This window comes from Pseudonaja textilis, chromosome 1 (genome assembly GCF_049901715.1).
Source record: "Pseudonaja textilis isolate UNSWEBS1 chromosome 1, rPseTex1.2, whole genome shotgun sequence".
In the NCBI taxonomy this organism is placed as follows: Eukaryota; Metazoa; Chordata; class Lepidosauria; order Squamata; family Elapidae; genus Pseudonaja; species Pseudonaja textilis.
In genome coordinates, this window is record NC_141990.1 from 146,295,181 (window position 1) to 146,314,638 (window position 19,458).

Below are 19,458 nucleotides of genomic sequence, written 5' to 3' on the forward strand. Positions count from 1 at the left end.
GTCTCCAAACTTAGCAACTTTAAGACTTGTGGACTTCAACTCCCAGAATTCCTTTGCTGGCTGAGGAATTCTGGGAGTTGGTGCACAAGTCTTAAAGTTGCCAAGTTTGAGGACCCCTGTTCTTAGGTTTCAAAGCATCACAATGTTCAAGTTTTTCATGAAAACAAGCCGTTTATTTAATACTGTATATTGAATCTCAATATAATCTCTGTGCCATCCCAGTTCAAGACTTAGTTTGCTAAGATTAGGCAAAATATTTTTAATTGATGCTCTGGGATAAAATAATCCTGCAGTAGTATAGTAGTATCTTTGCTCCAGTTGAAGACAACATTCTTGGGACTCCTAACTTAGCATAGCAATTTATATCTCTATTTTTATTCAACTTCTGTGGATTGAAGAAGAGCTGCCAGCTGGAAGAAGGCAGTGGCAAACAACTTTTGAAAGTTTTGCAAAGCAAACTATAGAGGCTTGTCCATCATCAGGAGTCATGGCTGCTTCGAAGGCACAAAATCATTCATTAGAACTTATTGCTGATTAATTTGTATATATTTACTTTTAATTCTATATATTTGGTCCAGTGGTACTGTAGGTTTTCAAATCAAGTTTTCAGAACTTGAATTTTTAAATACTGTAGCAATTTGCTTGATTGTGCTTTCTGATGAGCAGATGGATTCTTATATGAAACATAATGGAATTTGTTCCTCATTCGCTATTCTGTCATACTAAAGTTATTTTAGCATGATAACAATTAAGAATAATGTGATATTTGTAGTGCATTGGAAATTAGTAGACAGAAATGGGTGATCACAAGGTATCTATCTGCAGGAAGCCTTAAAATAACAAGATGAGATTCAGAGGTTCATAAATACAGTCCATGTAGGCCTGGTGGATTGTCTTAAGTTACCTCTCTCTTTTGGATGAGATTGGAAAGTAACAGGGAGCAAAAATTCATCTGTCCTTGCATTAAGCATTATCAGCTCTTGACAGCATTGTCCCAGATCTAAACCATACAAGTCTGTATAGACCATAAGTCCTGTTCTGGTTAAAGGCAGGTTTTAGATTCAAATTAAATGTCTTCATGTTTGGGGCAAATTATTTCCATTTATTATATATGTAGAAGCGTCCTTACCATTGGACAGAGTAAAACACGTGGATTCAAGTAATGAATGTAGCAATATCCAGATCTAATTCTGGCTATTTTGTTTTCTGATCCTTTCTATAATCCTGAGGTAAGTGGTAGTAGTGCTTATTCTTTGCTGGCCTGATCTGATTGGGTTGATTATTTTGCCGAATTATTCTCTCCAGCTTGGCACAGGTGGGAAATGTCCCCTGACTGTGCCAATAGAAGGATGATTATTCAAGGAGTAATCACGTATGCATGTATATATGTATGTTGCTCCAATGATATGATATAAGCTCCTGACCTATTTAAGTCAATATTAGTGGTAGCTTTCTAGCACTCGTGGTGGGAGTCTTATCTTAGTCCTTCCTGAAGTTTTTGCCTGCCAGTTGCTCTCTGATGAAGCATCCATCCCAAGGGTGGAGCAGGTAGAACCCTAAAGCCTCATTATACATGTAGTCCTCAAGAAATGACAGGCCACTTAATGACCATCCAAATCAATCAACACTCCAAAACTACAAATAACCTATTTCAAGGTTATGACAGATGCAGCACTCACATGGTCATTCGCACTTACAACAGACCAGAGGAATGCTGCAGTGCCTTTGCTTGCCGCCTTCCCCTCCCCTCCCCACACAGTACTTAGACTTGTTCCCCATGACTCCTGGAAGCAGCTGCCATTTTCAGCACCCCAACAAATTCCTTGCTAAAATGGTGGCTGCTTGCAGAGCTTTCTCCGCTAATCAGCTGTCTGCCCATCAGCTGTCCATAGGAATGCTGCAAAGCTCTCCTGCCTCTCTAGGCTTTGGGCTTACTCGAGGCTAAACAGTAGAGGAATCAAATGAGCAAGGATACAAAATGTTTCTGCAGCTTTTTTCCACTGAAGTAAAAAACAAAAGTTATCTCTAAAAGTTGTGCCAAAAAATGGGGGGTGCTTGGTCTTTGCAAGCTTTAGCTCTCCTCCTGGCTGCCTAGATAGTCCAGCTAGCACTTAAAGGCTGGACTAGCTATAGAAAAAAAACAATTCTCTTCTTGCTTGCTTGGTTCCTCTTTGATTCAGCCTGGAGTCAAGTTATAGTTTCAAAAGAGATATTGGTTGGAAAGCAGAGGGACAGTTTAGTTTTAGCACCTAACTGGGTCGGCAGGAGGTGGGAAGAAAGATCAGTGAGTCCATCCCTACCAGCTTCTTTGTTTTTTATTATTGAAGAAATGTGGCTTTTGGAGGGGGAAGGAAGGGGGCGTTAAGGTAGGGAAAAGTTTTGGGAAGCTCGTCCTGAAGCTACCTTTTGTGCAAAGGCCCTCTTCTCAAAGCCTAGAGTGGCAGGAGAGTTTTGCGCCCTCCCCATGGACAGTTGATGGGTGAACACCTGATTGAAGAGAAAAATCCAAAAGGGTTAGGGAACTAGTTCTTGTTTTGCCCCAGAAAAGCAGAATATATTGGCAGGAGGAAGGGCAGATGCCGAATTAGGAAAGACAGGTGAGCCCAGGGTTTTCCTTCCCCGTTGTTTCTGGTTGGCAAGTAGTCCGCTATGTTGCGGCCCAGTATCTGGGGATGGGGGAGGCCTGAGGCAGGAGGGCTGGTGCTTGCATTAGGTCTTCCAGGATCTTCCCCTATTTCTACTTAAAGGCCCACACACTCATTTAATGAACGCATTGGGGAGAACAAGAATGGTCATTACTTGAGACAGTTCATTTTACATTATTTTGATCTTCTACCCTAATGGGTAGGCTCTATTAGGATCACAACCTGAAGATTACCTGTGCAATTCTTACCAACTGAATGTGGCTGGTACAATTTATGAGATATCTTCTTTTTTTTTCTCCTTCCAAGCTTATACAAAAGCTGACAGATGTAGCAGAAGAATGCCAAAGCAACCAACTAAAGAAGTTGAAAGAGATTTGTGAAAGGTAAAGACCATTTACCAATTATTTTTGACGACCGTTCTATATGTACTTACAGAAGAGTTAAGACAGAGGGAGTCACTTCTGGGTGAATGTGCATAGCGTAACTTTTGTTCTGTTTTCTTCTTTCATAAAAACAAATCTGGATTTGTTGAAGAGAAAAGAAAGAGTTAAAGAAAAAAATGGACAAGAAAAGGCAAGAGAAGATCACCGAAGCAAAGTCCAAGGACAGAAATCAAATGGATGAGTAAGTGCAGTCTTCAGTTCTCACCTTAATTTGTATCCAGAAGACCCGAAACACCAATAGAAAAAAATCCTAATATTTTTTTAAAATGTATGTTTAACTATCACCTTCCACATATTATATTAAAAAGCAGGCAGAACAGTAGTATAGATTCCCACAGGGATTGTCCATTATTTTTCCTTTATTTAGAAGAGCATCCTTCCTTGAGGATGATTTTGTTTGAATCATCCTCAAGGAAGTTTGCAATCAATCATAATGGTACTCATCATAGCGCATGACAAAGAGCACACAATCTCTTTGAAATAAAAGATTAAACCATTTTGAAATCTGATGAAGCAATATATGTAAAATTTGGCTCTGGTTTTCTCTTAGTGAAGTTTACCAATTATTTTATAAACAAATTATTTGTAGCAGAAAACCAGTAATAAGTGATGTTAAAAAATAAATGGGATTAATCATTTTTAATTTTCCTCTCAGGGAGAAGACAGAAATGATTCGTTCATATATTCAAGAGGTGGTACAGTACATTAAAAGAGTAAGTCTACTACAACATGTATTCACCTTGGCATAAAGATTACATTTAAATATTTAGGCTGATTTGCACATTGTGATTATCTTGAAATAGCAAAACCCCAACATAATAGTAGCCTTTTTTTTGTGCAGAGACCATTTGTAGTCTCAATTTCCAGATAGTGCTAAAATTTTATACATTTAGTTTACCATTTTTCCTTGATTCTCCAGAGGCAGATCAGTTCTTACCTGGCTTGCAAATATAACAGCACCGCAACTGAAATAAGAAGGAACACAGAGAAGTTGAACAATTGTGTTTCAGATATGGAACTTCAGTTGCTTCTTGTTTTGCTATGGAATGTGATTTTGGTTTTGTTTTTTCTTCCTGTCTGATACCTTGAATACTTTTGGTAGATGAGTGGCCATATATATTTGTTCAATACATACATACATACATACATACACGCATGAAAGGGTCCTTGGTGCTCTCTGAGTTTGCTTGTTTTCTTGACGACGTATCATTATCCTGACTAGTTAGGATACTGAAACATGGGCAAGAAAACAAGCAAACTCAAACTCCTCACCAAGGCCCTCTCATTTCAACCCTGAGCTACAAATGTTCTCCTTTATGCATGCATACTTCAGAGGAGCACAAAATAATATCTTTAAATTCCAGACTCTGTTCTTGCATGGCAAAGTTATGCCCCCAAAACGCTGTTCAGAAATGGATAAAAAGTCACTTAGTTGCTGTAAGATGTCATGACAAATCAAATGGAGCACTTATAAAAGGAAATACTTCCCACTAACATGCATGAAAAAATGGTTCTTTATGGTCAAGCTTTATTTTGGTGTAGTGGTTAAGCATCATCAGGCTGGAAACTCGGATATTTGTGAGTTCTATTCCTGCCTGAGGCACAAAGCCAGTTGGGTGGCTTTGAGCCAATCATTTTCTCTCAGCCCTTGGAAGGAGGCAATGGCAAATCATTTCAGTAAAACCTTGCCAAGAAAACTGCAGGGACTGGTCAAGGCACTCACTCTCTGAGAATCAGACATGATTGAACAGAATTAAAAATAAAATGAGTATGCTGGTCTGTATCTAGTTATCTCTTCAAAGCTCTGTGATTTGCATGTTGTCTATTGAAAAAAAAAATGCTTTTTTTGTAAAGCAAGTTAGCAGTGAGACCAATTAAGCCACTCACTCTCTTCAGAGCATATGGCACTTCACCTAATGAAACAGAAGTTGGTATTAAAAAGTATCAACACAGTCCAACAGATTTGCAGGAACATAAATATGTTTAGATTTAAAAAAGGACAATGTGCCCTGCAGTTAATACTAGCTACTTGGCCTAATTAAATGCTGCAGCTAATCACCATATATTAAGAATGTATTTTCCATTTTCGGCTGCACATTTCCAGCTATTAAAACTTTTAAATTTGAAACAAATCTACCGACATGCCCTGAACTCTTACATGAAAGAAGTTGACTATTTTAATAATGATGACATTATTTGATGTCAAAATGTTCTCTAAAACTTTGTTACCCAAGACAATTATGATATTGTGTTTTTGAGTGTTGAAACTGAGGAATTCAGATAGACATGTGAATTATAGTGGACTTTGTTTTTAAATTACAGCTAGAAGACGCCCAGACCAAAAGACAGGAAAAACTTGTGGAGAAACACAAAGAGATTCGTCAGCAAATACTGGATGAAAAGCCCAAGGTAAGAGAACTTGAGCACTAATAAGTTCATAATTAATAAGTATGAGGCTTATATCAGGTAGATGTACACATATTTCATGGTGTGGAAAAGCACAGGTATATATTTTAAATACCATCCCTCAAGGGTATTGTTGACCTGTGGATTGATAAATGGCTATCATTTTGTTGGGAATATCTTTGACCAGCAGAGGGTGCAATACATTGATAGATATGTAAAAAAAAAAAAAATAGCACATTTACTCTTGTTTTGTTGTAACACACAAGTAAGTTTGGTGTGGTTTTTTTTTTCATCTCAGCAAATTAGCAAAATGGAAAGAATATAGTATGCTATAAGATGCTTTTTCAAGGTGCAGATATTATGAGGCATGTTTTGAATTCTTGTCTCAGCAAAGCAGATGGCTTATGCATGCACTTTGAACATATCGTATTTGTTTTGTTGGTTTTCCCAGTCTCTTGTCAGGAGGTCTGCAATTAGTTTCCAATGGTCGTATTGCTTATTCTGGCAGCTGATACTATCCATGAAATTAATTCATTGTGGTTTGGGTTGTGCTTTTTGCCATAAAAAAACATATAAATGTTTTAGACTACTTTCTTGGTGAGTTCACTATAGTTATTCTTACTGACTACCCTTGTGATCATACAGGAAAATAGATGACATTTTATCTTTGACTTTTTCTTAAGTGCATGGAAATTATAAAATGAGTAGCTATATTTTATAGTCCTTGAAGGCAGAAAATTAGAGTTAATATAATATTCAAGTCAGAGCATTTTTCCCTTCTGTTTTCTTATGGCTCAGCTTCTTATACAAGCCAATGATTTGAAAAAAGATCTGGACTGTACATGTTGTTTTAAATGTGGAGAAGAGATATGCCTCTTGTTGAAAACAATAACTATTCTTTGAGTTTGGCTGCCAGCCAAAATTCTGAAGAATTAATGGAGAACAGTCTACAATTAATGAAATCTGGTGGAAAACCCTTGTGATATATTTGAAGAATCTCCCTTCTCCCAAGTAGCCCAACAAGCACTGAATGTGTCCAGAGTTCAAGAGGTGTATTGTTTAATTATTTGTGGGAACAGGCAGAAGGAGATAAGGAATGGAATATCCTGAATAGAAGCATTTGATACTGCAATATTCAATATTGCTTAGACAATGAATGCATCTTTTCTTGATAATATAATCAACCATTGTTTGTCACCTTGAAACTCAAAGGGCAGATTTCTCACTTTCCTAAACCGGAGCTAGTATATACCTGATTATTTCTTTCAAACTCATTTATCTGGAAATATGCTTGCTTAAGGTATTTCATGATTAGATATAAACAGGGGCGATACAGGTATTTAATCAGCTTTAGACAAGCTCTTTATCACTTGCCTGAATCCCATGTTATGAACCTGTTTCAACTTCACTGAATTCCTGCAGTTTAGTGTCATGGCATCACACAACAAAATTAAAATTAGAGGCACTGATAATTTAAAATTTGTCTTTCTGTCATATATTGAAGGTTTTTTTTTCTGGGTACTGTCACTAAGCTCCAGGTGTGTCCAAAAAATAAAATCAAGAAATCGAACACAAATGGCATGCATTTTTTTTTCTTACAATAGTAGCAGCAAATTAATTCAGTTGTAGTCTGAGAAATGTTGCTGCCCAACTATAAATTACTTACAAGTTTTATCTGATGTAATATGCTGCCAAACCATCTGTGCAGTATTTGCAGACTCTGCTTTAGCCATTAAAATCATCTCATTTTGGAATTCATATCCTCTTTCCAGATAATCTGGGTTGACTAAATCTAACTTTGACTTTTTTAGAACTGAAAGACAGTGAGTGCTATCACACATGAGGAAAATTCTGCCTTTGCCTTTCCCTTCTCCCACCTCCCAAACAGCTTGCTCCAAATACTACCTGGCTGTGGAAAATTAGGAAGTTAAAAATGCACTTATTAAGAAAATTTGGGGAATTGGCTTTTTTTCCCCCTGTCACTGTGCCTCAATCTCAAAAAGAAACTTCTTGCCAGTGATCCTGCACCTCACGTGCAAGTGTTTTGCTTTGAAATTTAACAGATTAATAGATTTGGAAGGGACCTTGTAGGTCATCTAGCCCAAACAGAGACCTTGTACCATTTCTGACAGATGGCAGTCTAGTCTCTTCTTGAAAGCTTCCAGTAATAAAGCTCCCACAACTTCCGAGGGCAAGCTGTTCCATGGATTGATCACTCTCACTGTCAGAAAATTTCTCCTTATTTCCAGGTTGAATCCATCCTTGCTCAGTTTCCATCCATTATTCCTTGTCTGGCCTTCAGGTGCTTTGGAAAATAGCTTGAACCCCCCTCCTCTCTGTGGCAGCCCCTCAAATATTGGAATACTGCTATCATGTCTCCCCTTGTCCTTCTCTTCACTAGACTAGCCATGCCTAGCTCCTACAACCATTCATCATACGTTTTAGCTTCTAGGCCCCTAATCATCTTGGTTGCCCTTCTCTGCACACTTTCTAGAGTCTCAAAATTGAAGAGGCTGTCTCCAATTTTTCTCTTTCTGAGATATGGGTGGTGAGTAGTAACTCACCACCCATCTCTCAGGAAGAGAAAAATTGGAGTAGCATTGCTAAATATTGGGAAAGAAAGTTTGTTTTCCACTGATGAACAACTTTAGCAGCCAATGGATTGTAGTGTAGTAAGACCCAGATGAAAGATAGTCCTCAATTCGCAACCATTCTTTTAGTGATCATTCAAAGTTACAGTGGCACTGAAAAAAGTTGTTTACAACCAGTCCTCTCACTTACAATTGACACAGAATCTCCATGGTCATGTGATCAGGATTCAGGTGCTTGGCAACTGGTACATATTTATGCATTTGCACTTGCACTTAGACTTATATACCCTTTATAATGCTTTACAGCCCACCCTAAGTGGTTTACAGAGTCAGCCTCTTGCCCCCAACAATCTGGGTCCTCATTTTATCCACCTCAGAAGGAGGGAAGGCTGAGTCAACCTTGAACCTGGCCAGATTTGATCTGCCAAATTGCAGGCAGCTGGCTGTCAGCAGAAGTAATTTGCAGTACTGCATTCTAACCACTTGCACCCACGGAGGCTTTACAAAAGTCGCAGCATCCGAGGATCACGGAATTGCCATTTGTGAGCTTCCCAGCTGGCTTCTAGCAAACAAAGTCAATGGGGAAGCCAAATTTGCTTAATGACTACATGATTCACTTAACAACTCAGTGATACAGTTAACCCTGGCAAAAAAAATGTTGCAAAATTGGGCTTCACTCAGGTAGCACCCACTTTGCTTAACAACAGAAATTCTGGTCTCAATTGTGGTCCTAAGTCAAGGACTACCTATATCAGTGACACAGTTTTCTTATCTCTATCTGTGTATTAACACATTTATCAACTCAAGAATGCCTGTGACAAACCTAAACACTCTCTTATCTGTTGAATCGGAGTGAGGTTTACAAAAGCATACAAGATGACAAATTTGTTTATTGCATGTAATTTTTAGCATTTTGGATATTGAGTAAGGTGAAATTGAAAATACATTACACTGCTGTTTCATTATATCTCACTATGTCATAAAATCACAGAAAGAAGAATACAAATATAAACAATGTGCAAACATTCAGCATACAACTTTATTAAAAAAAATTATGTATATAACTGCCATTCTGTTGGGCAGATAGGCAGACCTCCACACACACACACACACACACACACACACACACACACACACACACACACAACCCTACCTATCTTCATACACATCTGTCCATCCATCCAACAATGTAAATGTTTTTCAAGATTACTGATTAGGCTTGGGACAGTTGTACAAAACAACTAGGCTGGAATTAATTAATCAATTTAGCAGTATAATCGTGGCAGTAGCTAAACATTATCTGAAATTTGTATTCCAAGTTTAATTGCTTATAGTTTTTTAAATTGCAATCTCATCTGGAAATACTGAGTGAACAAACTGGGAAAAAAATGAGTAAGAGGGTGAAATCAGATTAATTGTTTCACTTTTTTCTGTTTATAGGTTTTTTTTTTTATAATGTGGACCAAGACAGCCACTATTTGGGATTGTTAGACTAGAAAAGAGAAATTAACAAATAGAGAATTACTTAATAAGGAGGAAAGAATAGCATTTACTCAAGAGATCTTTTGTCCCTCCTGAGACTACCCTGTCCACAGTGTCCAGGAAATGTTTCCGAATTAATTTGATCCTTTCCTTATGAAGATGGATCCAATGTTGCAGCTACCACTTAGTTACATTAATTTAAAGATGCTTCTGGCTTCCCTTGTGTGACTGCATATACAAGTAGTCCTCAACTTATGACTGTAATTGAGCCTGGAATTAGTTGTAAGTGATGCTGGCAATTGTGGGTCACGATGTGACCATTCCCGGCTTTATTACCGATTTTGTGGCAGTCATTAAATGAATGACACATTTGTTAAGCAAACACCCTGGTCATTAAGTGAACCAATTGTACCCAGTGGGCATTTTTTGTTGGAAACCAGAAGTAAACACTGGTTTCTGGTTAAAAAAAAAAATTGCAAATTGCAGTCTCAGGACCATAGGGCTCTGCAAATGGCTGAAAATTCAGGCCAGTTGCCAAACTCCCACAATGCAATCAGATGACAGTAAGAGGAGGAGCTTAAATTGAGTTTTTTGGAGTGTTTGAGGGGGTTCCTTTGAAATGGTCTTTTATAGCTTTTTTGGAGGGAGGGGTCTGTTGTAATTTCAAATGGTTGTTAAGCAGTTCTAAGTCAAGGAGTACCTGTATATCTGTGGTACACACAGTGAAAGAAGATACTACAGAACAAGCAGTGGGTAAAACCACTGATCTAGACCACTTCCTCTCACTTCTGAATAGTATATTTACATCAATCATGGGGGTAAATCAGGAAAGCAGGATCTTCATGAATAGACGCCAGTTGGACTCGGGCACCTGCATAGACTGCCATAGACCCTGGTTACTCCTATTACTCAAATATGTGGAATGGAGAATACATCTGCTGCAGTGGTGGTATTCTAGTGGTTCGGCCCGGTTCTGGTGTACCGGTAGTGCCGAAGACAAGCCAAGACTGAACCGGTTCTCTCTGAGGAGCTGCTGTTGGGCCCACCTGTCCACCAGGGCTCCCATGTTGACCATTATTCCCTGCTTTTGAAGCACAGCTGCTTTGCGCGGCACAGCAGATTGCTGCGCGGCAGCTGCTGAAGCCACAGGGAAAGCGCAGGATTGCAGGAAGTGAGTTGGAAAGCCTCTGTGCAAAGTATACATTTCGTGCACACGCACGTGCAAAGTGTGTGCGCGCATGCAAAGTGTGCCCAACAAGCCACGCCCACTGAACCGATGGTAAAATATTTTGAAATGCACCACTGATCTGCTGTCTTTCTAATGACCATCTTCTGTGTCTGTTTTTCTTACAATGGAAGAGGGAATACTCGTGAGCACTTTGTGAAACCTTTGTCCCAGCTGAAACTACCACCCAAACTACCACCCAAATTCCGAATATGTTTTCTTATAAGCAAACTCATTTTAGGCATACCTTAGCCTAGATAGAGTTTCATCCTTCATATTAATGGGAGAACAGCTGTTGTCAAGTGGAGCATATTTGGCTGACCTATTTTTACCCTACCTGTCCAGCAATCTAGAGGTGTCCTCTAATTGTAATTGCTTCCTTCCTTGTGCAGATATTAGAAATTCAATAATGCAGAAGGCAGTTTCCAATTATAGATGCCTGAAGGCGTATGGGGACATGTTCTTCATCCTTGCGACAATGTGAATCCATTTGAAAACATAACTGTTCACCTAGTGTTCTTTAATACATCCATTAATGATTTGAGGAAAGGAGTTAAAACAACACAATTCTGATGCATGGAACTTCCAGTTTGGAAATGATTGCAGACACTTGACAATCCAAGATCTTGAATTTATATTTTCTCAGCCAATTAGATGCTTTGATAAAACTAAAAGAGAGTTGAAGTATTGACTTCAGTCCAGAATTAGTGTATTTAGAGCGGGTCCACTGAAATAAATTGAGCTTCAATTAGCTAGAGCAAATGTTTATGTCTCATTGACTTCAGTTGGTGGACTCTAGTGGTTATTGTATTCAAATTTAGGTCTGCTCGACGTAAATGTGAATTTTTGCATCTAGTTAGAACAAAGTCCTGATATGTAAGAAATACTTTCTAATATTTATTAGGAAGGAGGTCAACCTATAGATCCTAGTTAATCAGATAATTTTTGATCAGCAGTATGATGTTTTACAAATGCTACAGCAGGGGTGTCACTCCAGCTCCATGAAGGGGCAAAATGTCACAAAATGTCATGTGATGGCAATGTGATGCCTCAAGTTTCACACACGTGTGCTACAGTATACTATATGCAGTCACAGAGAAAGGTCCGCTGTAAGACAAAGAATAGACCTTTCTCTTTTGCACAGCACTGGTGAGTTGTGTTCTTTGCTAGAGTGCTACATTATGTTGCCCTGTTTCATAAAAGGCACATGGAGTTGAAAATCATTGAGATGAACGCAACAAAATTGTTCAGACATCTGGAGAATTTCATATGTAACAAGTCTAAAGAAGCTGGGCTTCTTTAATTTAAAAGAGAGAAGGATTAACTTAACATAGACAACAAAGTCTGCCCAAAGACACATTTGTGGTCTTATCTTCTGTTTGTGAAAGCAAGGTTTGAATTTCTTTCTGTACATAGATTCACCTTGAACCTTTTTGTCTTGCCTTTTTATTTATAATCCTGATAGAATATGCTATAAACTCAGGAATCTTATTATTAATTTAATTGTGTTCTGCTTCAGCAACTGAACTATTCAGAAGGGTTATGTCACTAGCATGACTCTGTATATCCATATTTACATAAACTAATACACACAAATATATGCATTCTTTTTCTCACTCTGACTTTCACAAACACACACATTCAAGAAAACATGCTGTGCTTTTTGCTATTGATCAGAAGGTCTAAGCTATAGGTGCTAAAACACGTCTGTCTTGTAAAAATGAGGCTACATAAAAATACATTAGATCTTCATCATAGAGAAGAATTGAAATAATAATAACACAGGTTGACTGTGAAAGAAGTTTGACCAGTAGGTCTTCTCTTCACAGACTTTTAGCCATTCTAAGGCATCTTTAGCTAAACCAGAGTAATTGAGCATACATGTGGAAAGATCTTGCAGGACTGTGAGGTCAACCCAGTTCTCTTGTGCCCATTTGGCTCTTATGTACTCACATCAATGCTTTTAAAAGGCTCAAGTTCTATTCGTTTTTAACAGAAGTATGCAGCTTTTAGCAGAAGTATGTAGCTTTTCCATAGAAGACAATTAGACCAGCCCAAGGCCCAAAACAGAGAGTTTTAGATACCTAGATCAGATGGTTTGAATGTCTCACACTTACCCCATATATTGATTGCTTGGTAAGCCACTAAGATCCTCACTAGAGAAGGCGTTGCCTTCATGAACTTTTCCTCTAATGGGAAAAATATTGTCTGCAATATACTCTGGACAATAAAAAGCATGTAACAACTTGGGCTGACATCAGGAACAGGTTTGAATCAATCTGTGGAAACGCTTTCAAAATGCTGCCAGCTATTCTGAAGTATCTTTCTTGTGGCCATGACTCCCATTCCTATTCTACTTTGGGGAAGAATCAAAGGCAAAGGATTAAAATCCCATTCTTTTTCTAAAAACCCAGGTTGGGAAACCCAATGCAAAATAGTGTAGGAGCAACCAAAGCCAAAATGAAATCTATGTATTGATTGACTGCACTGCTACAAAGTACTGTAACAGAACTACAAATACTAATATGTAAATAAATGGAAAAACATGAATTGTAAAGAACACTCTGTTGTGTATAAATAATATAAACATATCCCCACCCAATACCATAACAGGCACACATCTTTTTCAGAATTGCTTTATTTAGTTAGTGCTAAGTACAAGCAACTGAATGAAAAGATGAAGGGTTTGTTGATTTATGCCTTCAGATTCATAGGCATGAGACTCAGACATCATCTGAGGTAGAAGGTTTCACCTAATAGTTGACCACTGCAGAATAATATGCTTATAATATTTACCGCTGGGTGGTATTTTTCCACAAGTCATGGGAGGCATGGAACTAGTGGTAAAGGATTTTCCAGTGTGATGAAGCTGAAGAAATAAGGATCTATTATAAGTTACATAATAACACAATGCAGACTCTGTATAAAACATAATGCAAACTCTTTATAAAACAAAAGATAGTATTTTCTAATGTGCATGGCATAAGAACAACAGCTATACAGCTTTGCACTGAAATACAATTAGCAATACACAAAGTAGCAAAGCAAGCAATAACATAGGAGAAAAAAATCAGAACAAAACAAAAAAAACTATGAAAAAATGACTGTGTTAATTGCATTGCAAAAGGCAAAGCATACCCAGGGAGAAAAAGATAAACTTGTTGTTCTTACTTGTTCTTATTTATAACAAAAAATGCAGTAACTGTTAATAAATTATGCTAATTTTGTGTTTGAAAGCAGGGTCATGGGAATGTTTAAACAACATTCACAGCAAGCAGTGAACCTAAAACATTTCCCTCTTGCCCCAAAACCTGTACTACCTTTGGGAGTAGCCACGATTTGAGCGCTTGTAACATTTTCAGATCAGCAGGTACAATAAAATTGTAGTGAAATCTCAACAATATAGTTGATTTCTTTGTAAGGCTTGGGTTGATGATGTAATTCTTCACAGTGCCAAGCTGGATTGCCTTCATTCTATTCATTTGCATAAACTTATTCTTTTCAAGTGAAGTGGTTGTAAATTAGCTAAAGGATTATGAGCCAAACCCCCATAAAGCCAAACCCCCATAAAGAATCTGCTTATTCTTTGAGTACCTTTTTCATAGTAGCTGGAGCACTGATGCATATGATGGGCAATCAGTGAAACTTACTAGGCAGTGTTAGTAGGTCTTAGATTTGGGAGAGCTGCACTATTGATACTCAGACCAGGATTCAAAATGCTACAGTTATGCACACAATTGTGTTTTAGACCTGAATTTATTGATGAACCATGACTAACCTACATGGCAATTTTCTGCAAAATTTCAAGAACTGTTTGTAATCCAGCATGAAGATTCAACTACTTCCTGTCCCCCTGTCCTATAGGCATGTGGATCTGGGCATCCACTATTGCAGACTTAAAAGGCCAAACATTTTAAAGATGGCACTTGATAAGGCCCTTTTTTATGCAATCACTGACTGGGTCAATTTATAGGGCCCCAGTGTTTGCTTTTGTGTGTGTTCCTTGAACAAGAAAGGAGTGATCGAGTCTATGGTGGAGTTATGGAGTTTAACATAATTTATGTTGGTGCTTCTGTAAAAACAGTTTGGGCGATTGTTGGAGGTGGAGTATGTTCTGTGATGTTATAGAACAGAGGTGTCAAACTTGTATCGTCATGGCAGGCCATGTGACGTATCACGACTTTTTTCCCCTTCACTAATCTGGGCATGGGTGTGGCCAGCGCCTGATGCATCCGGCCCATGGGCCTCAAGTTTGACAGCCCTGTTATAGAATGAGAGGGATTCCAGGGATGGGGGGACTTCTGGATGTATGGACTGGGGTGGTAAAAGGTACTCCCACACAATGTGCTCAAGTTTAGAGCAGACAGTAAAAAATTACCATTTTGGGTTTGTAGTCCTTTCTATTCTCATTGTGGTTATTTGGATTTCTAGAGGACACAAGAGCACCAGTTGCTGGTTGGCCTGTTTGCTGGGACTGGAACCATTAGATTAATCACCACCATTGTGTAGTCATGTGGCTTCAGTTCCTGGAAAATGGAGTCACTGGTATAAATTAAAGAGCAAACCAAAGAGGTGTTGCCATCCTCACTATGTTCCCTGATGGTTTTAGACTATGGACTGTTATTCTCCTTTTTGATAATGGGCAGGCACTAATCTGACCACTTCAGAAGCTTATCTGGTTAGTTCCATGCCAATTCAGGCCACACTGCTGCCCACCAAGCAGAAAGCAAGGAGAGTCTAGAGGTGGAGGCTGCCAACACTTGTCTGCCTGGTCAGGAAGTAGTAGGCTTGCAGATTGGGGCTACTATGAGTAGCATGGGCTGGGTTCCCCCAAGGATATACTTCAGCCTAGTTTGCCTTTCCACTGATTTTTGGGAACTCCAAATAGTGACCAGCAATTGGGACCAGCAATTAGGTCATAAAGTGAAATGGATGCTGAGTGAGATTGCCACTGTGTTTATGATCTTCAGTTTTTCTTTGCTTTACAAACGTTAAGAAAATTGTAAAAATGAGGATTGATCATAAAGTTATTTTTTCATCACTATTTGTCACCTCGCTAAAGGACTACCGGTATCTGTACCCAAGTGGAAGATGAACCAGTAGATTTCATGGCCTCATTGTGTAAGAGGGACTGGAATTGAGGCTAACCCATGCAGTCATTAGTGAAAGGGTGCTGGGACAGAGGGGAAGTGAAGTATTTTGGTTCTAAAGGGCTTTGATCACCTTTTTATAGAGTGATAGAGAGATACTGACATTAAGAAATGAATTGAGCATCATTTCTACTGCCCCCATTTTTCTGTTCTATATGAATTATCATTCCATTTCCTTTCAGAAGAAAGGAAAGAAAACATGGACTTCTCAACTTTTTCACATCAGTTGTAATGACCTCACAATCCCTATCTCATTTGATTAATTTTTCTCAAAATTGAAATTAAAAGGTAAGCCAATTATAGGTCAGATGTATTTCTGTAAGTGAAGATCTGTAATTCAAACTAATATTCCAATGCTTGTGTTTACCTTTGTTGATTCCTTAAAAGGAAAAGGAACTGAAAACAATGGCAAATAATTGAAAATCCAATTATATGTTATATTGTTATGTTACACTATACAGGTGAAACTCGAAAAATTAGAATATCGTGCAAAAGTTCATTTATTTCAGTAATGCAACTTAAAAGGTGAAACTAATATATGAGATAGACTCATTACATGCAAAGCAAGATAGTTCAAGCTGTGATGTGTCATAATGGATATGATTATGACTTACAGCTCATGAAAACCCCAAATCCACAATCTCAGAAAATTAGAATATTACATGCAATCAATAAAATAAGAATTGTACATAGAACAATAGCGGACCTCTGAAAAGTATAAGCATGCATATGTACTCAGTACTTGGTTTGGGCCCCTTTTGCAGCAATTACTGCCTCAATGAGGCATGGCATGGAAGCTATCAGCCTGTGGCACTGCTGAGGTGTTATGGAAGACCAGGATGCTTCAATAGCGGCCTTCAGCTCTTCTGCATTGTTCGGTCTCATGTCTCTCATCTTTCTCTTGGCAATGCCCCATAGATTCTCTATGGGGTTCAGGTCAGGCAAGCTTGCTGGCCAATCAAGCACAGTAATCCCATGGTCACTGAACCTGGTTTTGGTGCTTTTGGCAGTGTGGGCAGGTGCCAAGTCCTGCTGTAAAATAAAGTCAACATCCCTATAAAGCTCGTCTGCAGAAGGAAGCATGAAGTGCTCCAAAATCTCTTGGTAGATGGCTGCATTGACCCTGGACTTAATGAAGCACAGTGGACCAACACCAGCAGATGACATGGCTCCCCAAATCAACAAAGACTGTGGAAACTTCACACTGGACTTCAAGCATCTTGCAGTGTGTGCCTCTCCATTCTTCCTCCAGACTCTGGGTCCTTGGTTTCCAAATGAGATGCAAAAGTTGCTCTCATCAGAAAAAAGGACTTTGGACCACTGAGCAACAGACCAGTTCTGTTTTTCTTTAGCCCAGGTAAGACGCTTCTGACTTTGTTTGTTGTTCAGGAGCGGCTTGACAAGAGGAATACGACATTTGAAGCCCATGTCCAGGATCCATCTGTGTGTGGTGGCTCTTGATGCACTGACTCCAGCCTCAGTCCAGTCCTTGTGAAAGTCCCCAACACTTTTGAATGGCCTTTTCCTGACAATCCTCTCCAGGCTGCGGTCATCCCTGCTGCTTGTGAACCTTTTTCTTCCACACTTTTCCCTTCCACATAACTTTCTATTAATGTGCTTTGATACAGCACTTTGGGAACATCCAACTTCTTTTGCAATTACCTTTTGAGGCTTTCCCTCCTTATGGAGGGTGTCAGTGATGGTTTTCTGCACAACTGTCAGGTCAGCAGTCTTTCCCATGATTGTGATTCCTACTGAACCTGACTAAGAGACCATTTGAAGGCTCAGGAACCCTTTGCAGGTGTTATGGCTTAATTAGCTGATGAACCTTATTGAACCTTTTCACAATATTCTAATTTTCTGAGATTGTGGATTTGGGGTTTTCATGAGCTGTAAGCCATAATCATCTCAATTATGACAAATCACAGCTTGAACTATCTTGCTTTGCACATAATGAGTCTATCTCATATATTAGTTTCACCTTTTAAGTTGCAATACTGAAATAAATGAACTTTTGCATGATATTCTAATTTTTCGAGTTCCACCTGTATGTTATGAGCTCTACCTATTATTTTAGGAACAGATATATTTATAGGCATTTCAAATGCTTATTTCACAATAAGGTTCTGACATTCTTTACTATAGCTCATATTTTAAATACTATATAAGGAGCCATGGTGGCACAGTGGTTAGAATGCAGTATTGAAGGCTAATTCAGCTCACTGCCAGAAGTTCAATCCTCACTGGCTCAAGGCTGACTCAGCCGTCCATCCTTTTGAAGTCAATAAATGAGGAGCCAGATTGTTGGGGGCTCTGTAAACTGCTTAGACAGAGATGAAAATCATTATGAGCAATATATAAGTCTAAGTGTTAAGCAATGTGTACATTCCGTTCAGTTGTGGGCAAGTATAATCATGTTTTTGGACTCATAGAAATGAAAAGACATTTTAAAATGTTTCAGTGCTAAGTGAAATTTAAAGATGGGTGAATATATGCATGTGAGGGTGGTTGTGTGTGTTTATAATAAAAAAGAAATATTTTCATTTGAATGAACCAAAGTGCCATGAACACTTTGTCATCTTAAAAAAAAAAGTCACAAATTAGAAGTTGTTGAAACAGTGTTACTCTTCCTTGGTTTTATATTTGTCCTGCTGAATTATTTCAGGTTTATTCTTGCTTCAACATTGCATATATTTTTATCCCAACTATGAGTGGGTCACAAAAATGCATATTACAATCTGAAGTGATACTCAGCATGATAATTAGATTTCTTTTTTGGCTAATACTTCTGAATACATGAGTACCAAAGGGATTTCTCTTGAACTTTTTTTAATTAAAGATTATAACTGCAATATTAAAAATGCTTCCAGTGAGTTAAGATAAACTAATATCCAAATTTTTGCTTTATTTATTTATTAAATTAAACCTCTCATCTCACTATAATACAATCCTAGATAGTTTGCAATCCGATAAACAAAATTATAAAATAGTAAGAGAATAATAAATACATTAAAATTAACAAAGAAGTAGCTAAGTTAACAAGGGTTATACAATCAAATGGAAGTAGGAGCTTTTATTTAATCTGGTAACCACCTCCAGAATGGCACAACCCTATCTAGGACCTAGGCCAATCTGTAGATCCAGCTTTTAAGGTCTTTATGGAATTCCAAGAGGGTGGGATAGATCTGATCTTCACATGATGTTCCAATGGGCAGGTGCTTTGTCAGAGAAGACCATTCTGGACCCTACCAGTCAAAATTTCTTGACTGACAAGGTTCACAGCCGGCCTCTTCTCCTACTGTGGGTCAATCTCATTGGGGTGAGAGAGTTTTTCAGATAATACCATAAAGGTCATAAATAACATTTTGAATTGGACCCAGAATTGGCATCCAGTGCAGCTCACATAACCAAAGTGTTACAAGGGTTGTCCTAGGGGCCCCCAGAATTGTGCAGCTGTATTCTGAGCCAGCAGTTGCTTCCAAATACTTTTCAAGGTAGTCCCACGTAGAGCACATT

The 19,458-nt window shown here is 38.4% G+C and overlaps 1 protein-coding gene across 3 annotated transcripts in view; it reads left to right on the top strand.

Annotated features, from left to right (window-relative positions):
* PLCB1 (phospholipase C beta 1) overlaps positions 1-19,458 on the top strand; it is a 468,720-nt gene that overhangs the window by 406,472 nt on the left and 42,790 nt on the right. For all 3 annotated transcript variants that reach the window (XM_026710475.2, XM_026710474.2, XM_087918902.1), the window contains exons 28-31: positions 2,952-3,028; positions 3,180-3,269; positions 3,744-3,801; positions 5,411-5,497. In XM_026710475.2, coding sequence (XP_026566260.1) covers positions 2,952-3,028; positions 3,180-3,269; positions 3,744-3,801; positions 5,411-5,497 — 312 coding nt within the window. The remainder of the gene's footprint in view (positions 1-2,951; positions 3,029-3,179; positions 3,270-3,743; positions 3,802-5,410; positions 5,498-19,458) is intronic.